General features: G+C 42.5%; 1 protein-coding gene across 3 annotated transcripts in view; it reads right to left on the bottom strand.

Annotated features, from left to right (window-relative positions):
- dlgap1b (discs, large homolog-associated protein 1b) overlaps positions 1–2716 on the bottom strand; it is a 56681-nt gene extending 53965 nt beyond the window's left edge. For all 3 annotated transcript variants that reach the window (XM_079661445.1, XM_079661444.1, XM_079661446.1), the window contains exon 1: positions 1575–2716. In XM_079661445.1, coding sequence (XP_079517571.1) covers positions 1575–2669 — 1095 coding nt within the window. In that variant the 5' untranslated portion in view covers positions 2670–2716. The remainder of the gene's footprint in view (positions 1–1574) is intronic.
- Positions 2717–11679: the final 8963 nt, after the last annotated feature.

Here is an 11679-nt window from a genome sequence, read left to right on the forward strand (position 1 = left end):
TAAAATGCAAGGCCACACACAACTTCATTTATTCTCTCACTTTCTGCCTTTTACTTTCCCCATTGATACCCCTCTCTGTTGCCCACACACACACACACACACACACACACACACACACACACACACACACACACACACACACACACACACACACACACACACACACACACACACACACACACACACACACACACACACACACACACACACACACACACACACACACACACACACACACACACACACACACACACACACACACACACACACACACACACGCACACACACACTTTCCCTTCTGTTATCGCTGCCATTTCTCTCCTCAGGTGAATGTGTGTGTGTGTGTGTGTGTGTGTGTGTGTGTGTGTGTGTGTGTGTGTGTGTGTGTGTCCACTTTCAATGCTTTGTGTGATACTCTGAGAGTAAAGAGCCAAAACAGCCCTCTACTCCTGCTCGGTGGATAATATATTCTCATTCTCACACACAACAATGAAACTACCAGTAAGGTCTTCATGAAGGTACGGTGGCTGACGGGTGCCAACACAGCTCAAAACATTTCCATCAGGCGGAACACGCTGCAGCTTCAGAAAGGTGCAAATATAAAAACACAAATGCGCCAAAACACAAGAGGAAACATCTTCACCAACTTGACGAAAAATGTGCAACGCTTATTAAAAGCGGCCACTGTCTCAATCTTATTCCATTTGACAATTTGACATTTATTCCCTGAAAAAATCCTATCTGATCGGCTTTCCTGCGCTTGGGTATTGTACAAAAATAAAAGATGGACCTTTGTCATAGTACATGGATTTAAAATGATCTTTCTGCACAACCCCCTCAAAATGATCCGTGCAGTACAAGGAGTAATAGACATCCACACGCTAACATATGAACACTTTCCATGCACATGGTAACAAACACGGAGGAACAGGTGACATGTGATGATTTTGTTTTTTCGATGGGTGTCCAAACTACGGCCCGGGGGCCAAATGCGGCCCGCGGACCATTTTGAATCGGCCCTCGCTCAACAAATTCAAAAAGTATAATGACTTAAGTATAATAAACTTCCGCTTGTCTTATATTGTGCTTCTTAAATACATATGTTCAAATATATTCATGTGTTAAGAAGCCCAATTATCAAATAAATTCAATCCATTGAAGTTGAAAACATGTTCTAACAAATATAAGTTGATAAGAGAAAAGCCCGCCCAATAACACACTCACATAACACCACCCTTCATATGTCCTCTTAATATCAGAAATCTGAAGCTTCTGTTTTAAGGAATGAGCTGCCAACTAAATAAATGAAACCCCATGGAGAGCTGATTTGAGTTCAAGTATCAAATATAATTTACCTACATTGGATTGATTTGACCAACTTATACCTGAACTTTTGAGGCGATATACCTCTAGTGAGCGGCCCAGCCCTTCGTATATGTTTCTGTATGTGGCCCTCGGGGAAAAGAGTGTGGACACCCCTTGGGTTAAAGTCAACATGAGAGCAATAACTTGTTGAGAATGAAATGGAGGCAGAGAACCAGAAGCATGCAATAGGTGTCTTAATAACGTCCTACCTGTAGGAAGTGGCAGGTGCGCCCCTGCTCAGCTTTCACTAGAGCTTTATCTAGGTTGACCGAGGCCTTTTGGTAGACCTCCCTCGCTCTGCTCACCGTCAGAGTGGACGACCACGAGCTCTTCTTCAGCTGCACTTGACCCTCCAATGGGCCGACAAGTTGCAAACCTCCCCCTCCCCCTCCTCCAGCACACGTGGAGCACTTCACATCGTTGTTGCTGCGCGACGTCTTCAGAGAGTGAGCGCTGATGGTGTTGTAGGACTCCATGAAGTATTGGGACTGCGATTTCTCCGGGTGGCGCCCCATGGTCATGACCCCCGATGGACGTCCCCCTCCATTTCCTCCATGGTGGTGATGATAGAGACACATCTCGTGCTCCAGGGTGTCGTCTGAACTCCAGTATCCGGAGATGGCGGAGCGCATTTTGGGCTCGGACTTGGATCGATCTTTGCTTTTACTGCGCTTGCTGTGTTTCAACGTGCCAGAGGAGGAGGAAGGCGGGTCGTCAGGGCTGGATTTGCTGCCGTTCATCTTTCCGCTTCCTCCTCCTCCTATTCCCCCTCCTCCTGAAGGCCCCTCTAAGGAGTGAGACTTGGTGAAAAGCTTCTGTACAGAATGGACGAGATGTCGAATTCGCCCGGGGCTGTCGCTGCGCTGATGCTCCACCGCAGTTCGTTTATACTGTAAAGTGTGATATCCTTCACGCTGCACCGGAGCCTGGCGATCAAACTGCTCCAACAGGTTGGCGGGGGTCCGGTTGTTGTTGTTTCCTTTAATGCTCCCAGTTTGCCCAGTGTAAGGCACCAGAGCTCCACACTCCTCCTTCAGCTCGTGGTTGGAGCTGTAGTGTCTGCGGGGGAAAGTGCAGCTGGAAATATCCGGGTAGGCGCCGCATTCGGAGTGGAAAGAGTTTCGTTGGGGGAATCCAGGGTTGTTGTTGTTGTTGTGGTGGTGGTCTGCAGGGTGAGACTCCCCGGGGTTATTGAGGAAGAAGGAGCGGCGGTCGGAGCGTCCGAGCGTCATGGATTCGTAGGAGGGGTCGCAGGTCACCGTGTGGTGGAGGCTGCGGCTGTTAGACAGGCCTTTCATCGTCATGGTGACCGAACGACGTGCAACTGGAAGTCTGCACGGGCCCCGAATCTAGATCTGCAGAGGAAGGAAAGGAAAGGAAAGATTAGACTTCAAACTGGATTGTAAAATAGTAGGAGTTGTAGCGGACCTGCAAAGAAAACAAAAAGCAAAAACAGACAAACAAACAAGAAGAGAGAGAATTATAAATATCTCATATTCACAGCCGCTCTTCATCTGCTCGGATTTGAAGAAGACGCTGTTTGGCACTCGTTCACAGATGAGAACACTTGATGACTTGGATCTAGTTTCTAGTTTCTAGTCCTTCATACCTTAAAAAAGGAGAATGTCTAAATATAGCCCCACTTGGCATGTGGTCCCTGACATTACATCTCTTCCACTTCTATGTTTTCTTTCTGCTAGTTTTCAGTGAAGTAGTGACAGGAGATCAAGGAGGCAGAGAGGAAAGAGGCAAAACAATCAAGTAGAGTTCAAATCTATTCCTAGCTCAAGAGTGTGTGCTATATTTGTTCAAAGGCATTGCTGGAAATGAGGGTCTAGCTAACATCGAAGGAGTCTCTGTCTGTTTGCTCCGGATGCAACTATGTCATGGTAAGAGTGTAATCTTTAGGACACAAGGAAGCTTAATGTTGATGGAAAAAGTTGTGTAAAGAGTTCTTGAGAAAGCTGCAATCAGCCATAACAGAGGTTAATACACGGCTTAGTTGAATACTCGATTCTGATTGGTCAATTCAGACATTAATTCTCGATAATCAGAGGTGGGAAGTAGTGGAGTACACAAATACCTGTACTTTCTACTTCTTACATGTTGAACCCAAATACCTGTACTTTCTACTTCTTACATGTTGAACACAAATACCTGTACTTTCTACTTCTTACATGTTGAACTCAAATACCTGTACTTTCTACTTCTTACATGTTGAACTCAAATACCTGTACTTTCTACTTCTTACATGTTGAACACAAATACCTGTACTTTCTACTTCTCACATGTTGAACTCAATACCTGTATTTTCTACTTCTTACATGTTGAACACAAATACCTGTATTTTCTACTTCTTACATGTTGAACACAAATACCTGTATTTTCTACTTCTTACATGTTGAACACAAATACCTGTACTTTCTACTTCTCACATGTTGAACACAAATACCTGTACTTTCTACTTCTTACATTTTCCAAACAGGCTGGTTCCTTTAGTCTGAATGTGTGTTTGGTGGCGTGATCATTATTATTTAGAGTCATTGCGTGCCTATTGATTTGAACACGATCCGTGTATCCATCATTTCCTGGTCTTCTCTAAAGAAGAGGGACCAATGAAAACGTTGTCATGTTGCCGTTGTTCAGCATGGAAACATTCATTAGCTAACAATGACATTATTGTTCTATTAATATAAAGTGAGGTCAGGTACTCTTTAAAACAGCTGCTAGTTATGGGTACTTTTTACTGAAGTACATTTCAAAGCCTCTTTACTTTGACTTGAGTAAAGAAGTTTAGTCAGTACTTCTACTTTCAACAGAGTATTTTTAAGTATCTGTACTTCTACTTGAGTAAAGGATGTGTGTACTTTTGCCATCTCTGTCGATAACAGCCAATTGCTAAGGAGGAGGGACTATTTGCCGTCATATCAATCCACAGATAGAGATCCGTTGAATGTATGATAACATCCCGACGCCTCACTTCTTCCCCCTCCGTACCTCCAGTGTTCTTCCTACAAACTAATTGACCGGTAAAACCCAGCCGACAGCTTCTGGAAGTCGAGGCAAGCGGCAGTAAACGACCTTTCCCCTCATGTGGTGACATGGAAACAATGGCATCTATCAGGGTCCTTAAACTGCCCTCCTTACCCATCTGTGGGGGGCCTGAACCCACACTGTGTCCAACAATAAGAGACAATAAGAAGAAACCCACGCACACTGGTGGAGGAATTCATTACTGCGATTTATAACGCACCACCAAAGGCCACTGTGGTAAATAAAATAAGGGAGGAGAGGAAACATAACAAGATACAATGAGGGAGACGGAGCAGAGAAATACATGTTCTTTACATAACGAGAGGACACAGTGTTCAGGAGGCGTTTATGTGCAGGAATATAGAGTGAGGAGACGTGGCTGGGTTCATTGAAAAATAGGGGGAATTATTCATGCAATTTCCTTCCAAAGTCTGTGCAAAAGCAGAGGATCAAATCGCACTGGGAGAGAATCAGGCCGATATATTAAAAAGCAGGGAAATTAAAAGACTATAGGGTGAACAGTTTGCAATATACTCGTCACAACAGAACAAATACTACGGTTTACAAAATCAGGAATGACATCTGAGCTGACAGGAAATGTTTTAGTTTAACAAGCTCACACACACTCTTCTGTGAACATATAGGTTCACCTGCTGAGTTAAAACAGAACAAATGAAGCAAAGAAAGTGAAAACCATGAAGCAGACTCAGGCAGTAGGCGTATAGATTCACTCGTAAAGTAATATCCTACAGAACAGAACAGCTGACAGAGAAGAGATAACATCTGATGCTTTACAAAAAACACTATATGCTCTGTTAGGTTTTAATAACATTGTGATCCTGATTTGTGTAACTGTAAGGGAATACCGTCTTCTTTGTATCCTGATTACTTAAAGGTGGGGTAGGTCATTTTGGAGAAACCAGCTGGAGTGCGCTAGAATTTGAAAATACACAACCGGAACAAATCTACCCCTTCCTCACAGAGCCCCTCCTCCAACACACACGAACGCGCACATGACCAATGAGGGCACGAGATAAGTTTGTGCACAGATGGAAGGCTGACAGGCAGGTAGGCCATCCAGTTACTTTAGCCGGCTCAGATGATTGGTCGTGCTTTTTACAGCGCCACGGCTTCCACTGATGACATTTTTGTATGGGTTTATTGTCAAAGCACTTCAGATATTCATTGCTATCTGGATGTTAAGAGAATTCCATGGAATATAACAACAAGTGTATCTCGAGCCAGTTTCTCAAACTTACCTACCCCACCATTAATCCATTACACCCTACACACTCCACACAGTTCTCTTAGGGCTCTTTAAAAAGTGTGTGTTGTGTCCAGCGAAAGGTATTCATTGCACTTGACAGAGATCCCTTCTGTTGGCCGCTGAAGCGCAGAATGTGACCTAAATAAAAGGCCCTCGCGGTGAAACACAGCAGCGTGTTTGTGACACAGCTGTCTGCACGCTGCACTAAAGCTGAAAAGCCCAAGTTGGGTCACGCTGGCTTTGTGCCTGCTAGCCACACACACACAGTTACACACACGCTGACATACAAACACATAGTGTATCTGACAGGCTACATATCCAGGCTGGGTTGTGATGCTGCGAGCGAATAGAGATGAGTTTATCAGGAGGAAGAAGAGGGTCTGTCAGGTTCAGAAAACAGAGACATGACAGCAGCTCATAGACAGCTGTGGGGATGTGTTATCCTCCATTGTAGCTCACTGACCCAGTTGTGTCTCTACCTGTCCGGTCAACGCAACCTCAAAGCAGCAATAACTGAACCAGGCCTAGGGATTGCATGTGTTCAGGATACAGAAAAAAGGTGAGTGTGTTCCCGTCGGACAATCTGTTAAGCTGCACAACTAAGGGTTAACCGTCAGAGCTAACCTGCACTGAACATTCATCTTAACAATATCTCACAAGACTTCCACCACACTGCTACCTGCACATCTACATGTAACCTTTAAACATATGTATATACAGGACTGTCTCAGAAAATTAGAATATTGTGATAAAGTTCTTTATTTTCTGTAATGCAATTAAAAAAACAAAAATGTCATACATTCTGGATTCATTACAAATCAACTGAAATATTGCAAGCCTTTTATTATTTTAATATTGCTGATTATGGCATACAGCTTAAGAAAACTCAAATATCCTATCTCAAAAAATTAGAATAGTTCCTCAGACCAAGTAAAAAAAAAAGATTTATAACAGCAAAACACAATCAAACATTTGAAAATGTCCATTAATGCACTCAGTACTTGGTTGGGAATCCTTTTGCATGGATTACTGCATCAATGCGGCGTGGCATGGAGGCAATCAGCCTGTGGCATTGCTGAGGTGTTATGGATGCCCAGGATGCTTCAATAGCGGCCTTTAGCTCATTAGCATTGTTGGGTCTGGTGTCTTTCAGCTTCTTCTTCACAATACCCCACATATTCTCTATGGGGTTCAGGTCAGGGGAATTTGCAGGCCAATCGAGGACAGTAATGCCATGGTCAGTACACCAGTTACTGGTGGTTTTGGCACTGTGGGCAGGTGCCAGATCATGCTGGAAAATGAATTCCTCATCTCCATAGAGCTTTTCAGCAGACGGAAGCATGTAGTGCTCTAAAATCTCTTGGTACACAGCTGCATTTACTCTGGGCTTGATGAAACACAGTGGACCAACACCAGCAGCTGACATGGCTCCCCAAACCATCGCTGACTGTGGGAACTTCACACTGGATTTCAAGCAACTTGGATTTTGCTCCTCTCCAGCCTTTCTCCAGACTCTGGCGCCTTGACTTCCAAATGAAATACAAAACTTGCTTTCGTCTGAAAAGAGGACTTTGGACCACTGTGCAACTGTCCAGTGGTTCTTTTCCTTAGCCCAAGTCAGACGCCTCTTCCGTTGTCTTGAGTTCAGAAGTGGCTTGACCATGGGAATACGGCTATTGTAGCCCATTTCCCGGACACGTCTGTGAACAGTGACTTTTGATACCTGGACTCCAGCTTCAGTCCACTGTCTTTGAAGCTCCCCCAAATTCTGGAAGCGACTCTTCTTCACAATGCTGTTAAGGCTGCGGTCATCTCTCTTGGTTGTGCAGCGTTTCCTGCCACATTTCCCCCTTCCAACAGACTTTTTGTGGATGTGCTTTGAAACTGCACTCTGTGAACAGCTTGCTCTTTGAGAAATTTCTTTTTGTGTCTTACCCTCCTGATGGAGGGTGTCAATGACGGTCCTCTGGACAGCAGTCAGATCAGCAGTCTTCCCCATACTTGTGATTTAGTTTACTGAACCAAGCTGAGTGTTTTTCAAGGCTCAGGAAACCCTTGCAGGTGTTTCGAGTTAATTAGACGATTCAAGTGATTCGTTGAACACCCTACTAGTATACTTTTTCATGATATTCTAATATTTAGAGATAGGATATTTGAGTTTTCTTAAGCTGTATGCCATAATCAGCAATATTAAAATAATAAAAGGCTTGCAATATTTCAGTTGATTTGTAATGAATCCAGAATATATGACATTTTTGTTTTTTTAATTGCATTACAGAAAATAAAGAACTTTATCACAATATTCTAATTTTCTGAGACAGTCCTGTATGTACATTCACCTTTTAAATTTTTTTTTTTTACATCTTGTTTATTATCTGCGTTTCTGTCTTTTTCTGTCGGTGCAATAACGGAGTAATATGGGTATAAAAAAGGTATAATATTGATGTTATTTGAGTGTAAAAAAAGGTGTAATATCGGTGAAATAATGTTGTTGTAATAACACTGTGATATGGGTGTACTAATGGTGCAATACGGGTGTAATTTTGGTGTAATAACAGTCATTTGGGTGAGAATGTGGGTTTAATAATATATAAACAAATAGATCCACAAATGGACAATGCATTTCTGGAGTGCAAGCTGAAAAATAAGTTATATATATATATATACATATTTTGAAGAAAGATACATTAGAAAATATAATTAATTTCCTTGTTATTTATACATACTTGAAAGACTTTTTTTCACAGCACAACAAGTAAAAACACAACTTGTATTTACTTCCTGTAAACAGGCAGAAAACCCTGAGGCATCATTTCATTGAAAGCCTTTGTGTTCCGAACAGCAAGGTGTCCCAACAAAACGCAGGAGTAGATAAACCACGCCAGGCTTTGAATGCTAATGCCCGTTAACACCTGCACTGCAGACCAGATAAATGGAAATAGATTTTTCCTCTTCTCCTTTTTTCTCCTCTCACACAGCTTCCTCTCAGCGGGCAAATCTACCCTTAATTTTCCTTACTGCAAATAAACAAAGGTTGTATGGAAATGAAACATTGACTACCAGTAAGCAGTAAAGGGATGAAATCAATATGCTTTAATGTGAGAATGCTGCAGCTTCACGAAGATTACAGGAGGTGCTCGGAGGCCACGAGGCTACAAGGAGTCTCTCCTTTACTGCTCAAACGTGGCAATGATTTATCCAAATGTTGGAAACATTACTCTCCACAGGGCCTCAAATCACCTTTAGTGAATACATACAAGTATTAAAGGGACCCCATTAGGCTCATTCTTTAGGTTCATATTTTTATTTTGTGCCTCTACTCAGTAGTTTTGAAAAATTATGTATTCGAAAATAATATGATACAGTACTATTACGTCTGGGTCTCTGTGTTTCATTACAGCTCGGCTCTGTGTGTGTGTGGAACGAGCCATCTTGTGTGCGTGCGCGAGCGAGCGAGCGAGCGAGCGAGCGAGCGAGAGAGAGAGAGAGAGAGAGAGAGAGAGCGAGCGCACCGGAACCGGAGATCGTTGTTGTTAGCTTCTGGTGCTAGCGAGCTACGCTAACGGATTTAAGGAGTTTTTTCAACAACAAAGTGGAGGAGAGTCCTCTCCTGTCAGACTGAGAGGCTCAGTGAGCTAAAGGACTCTCAGTGTTATCTCAGTGGGTCTCAAACGTTTTGGTCACCATTAATGTAAACAATTATTTCCGAGGCACACGTTTATATGATCATTATAGTTATAAAATAATTACAGAATAAATTAAAAACAGGTATGAAATACTATATGACAGTAAAACAAGAATAAAGTTTAGAAGGGTGATTTTTAAAATATCCATAAAGAAAAAGTAAATCTGTTTACAGTTCTGTTTCAAATGGGTGTTGAGAGATGTATCCATAGACCTCTTCATTTTGCCCCCGGACCCCCCTATGTGAGGTCCACACACCACCTATAAAAATAGCACTTTACCCCTGCTTACACCTACTGTATATGCCGTGAGCTGATTATCGAGCCTTCATTGTAACAGTCACACTGTGTGTGTGCGTGGGGAGTGTTGCAGTAGAAAATTCCACCGTAGCGACCGGTACATGAATGGGAAACCCTAAAAGCACCCTCTATGAAACGTCAAGCTACCCCACAGCACCCCCAAAATAGAATCTCTGGCGCCGCCGCTGAGCCTGACTATTTGTGTTGGGGGGGGCCCGACTTTTTTTTTTCTCCAAAGGGGGAGCCTGACAGAAAAAGTTTGAGAACCACTACTGTGACATGTTTCTATGGAGTGTGTGGGAGAGAAACTCCCACACAAACCAATAAGAACCCGGACCCATTTCTACTTTTGGGAAAATTAAGGGGAACATCATTTAGACTAAATAGACCACCTAGAACCCCCCCCCCCAACCCCCCCCATAGTGTCAGATATCTGAAATGATATGTCACATTGGGCTTTAATGGCAAAATAACTCTTATATATAACTTCATTATTGAGGATGATGTTTTGGTTTAAATTAGTCTGAACATTCTTTGAATTGAAGAATAAAGAATATATTAACTACATATAATTGAATCAGCTAAATTAACAGAGCAGATCATAATCATATTTCTAATTGTGCATGTATGTCACTTTGGGTTTACTGTGCACGTTTAGGGTTAAAGTCCCGACCAGTGTCACAGCGATGTTTGTCTCATTTGTTTCATATCAATTTGATCAAGAAATGTTTCCACAACAGGTTAAGTGTAATAAAGGACATGTTATGTAAGCATTTTAATTCTTAAATGGCTTGAATTTGACCTTTAGCAACAACAACAAAAAAGCATTTGAAATGTAGCTAGTCTGGTCACATGTGTGTTAGTCTGGCACATGGACATCTTGGACATGTTGTCATGGGAACACAAAATCACATCACCCACCAGACTGTTCAGTGTGTCACTTAGGGACTTAGGAACTTTCCAGAACATTTAAAGTTCATGTGACACCCGTGTCACGGTGGGTCCTGTGGTCAAGTCTCTGCCATATAAATCTCTAAATCTCACATGACACTAGCTTTTTCAGGTATCCTGCAGAGGCACTGTAACACGCTTACAGCTACTTTGACAGAACCTATAAATATCTAATAACAAGAATATTAGATGCGTCAATATATAAATGAAACACACACACACCTTCACACAGGAGAGGCATGGAAACAGTGATGACGTTCTAGCTGTGCATGTGTGCCTTTTTATCAAAGACATCCCCCAGAGAAGGAAGCAGCAGAACATTTTGAAGACAGCCAGCGGCCTGAAAAAAGCCGGGTCATTTCTTTGTGTTTTTCCGGATTATGTAGAAGAGGCTTTTAGGAGGAGAAGCACTAATACTTACAGTTAAAATTCCTCTTAAATGATAGATGACGCTCTCCCTCGTCTGTCTGCAGCAGCATTTTGAAGCGAGTTATGTGCTTCAAAAAATATATATGAAGATCTACAAAAGCGATAGCTGCTTTCAGTATACAAAATGATGGAGTGGCATACAATGAGTCTTTAGGAAGGTGTTTCAAAGTTGACAGCAAGGACGATAAGAAGCCAGGCTGTTCGTCTGTAGAATGAGTGACATCCTACACAACATGTTTCCATTGTCATTTGTACGGAGGCTTATCAAAACTCGTTAAATAACCTGACAAACAAATATGTATAAATCACATCTTTAAAGCATTCAAAGGGATACTTTAGACATCTAATCTGTTACAATTACTAGTTACCAACAGGTGCAAACAACGGAGAAATATGCTGCAGCTTCCGAAACGATGCAAATATAAAAACATAAAAAAGGGTTTACTAAAAGAGCTGCAAATACCAAACTGCAAGAAGCTCAAAACACAACGGAGACCAGGGGACACTAAAAAGTGACACACACAGCTGGGAGACCAGGGGACTCTAAAGAGTGACGCACACAGCTGGGAGACCGGGGACACTAAAGAGTTACGCACACAGCTGGGAAACCAGGGGACACTAAAGAGTGACGCACACAGCTTGGAGAACAGG

Source organism: Notothenia rossii (genome assembly GCF_949606895.1).
Source record: "Notothenia rossii genome assembly, chromosome: 12".
NCBI lineage: Eukaryota > Metazoa > Chordata > Actinopteri > Perciformes > Nototheniidae > Notothenia > Notothenia rossii.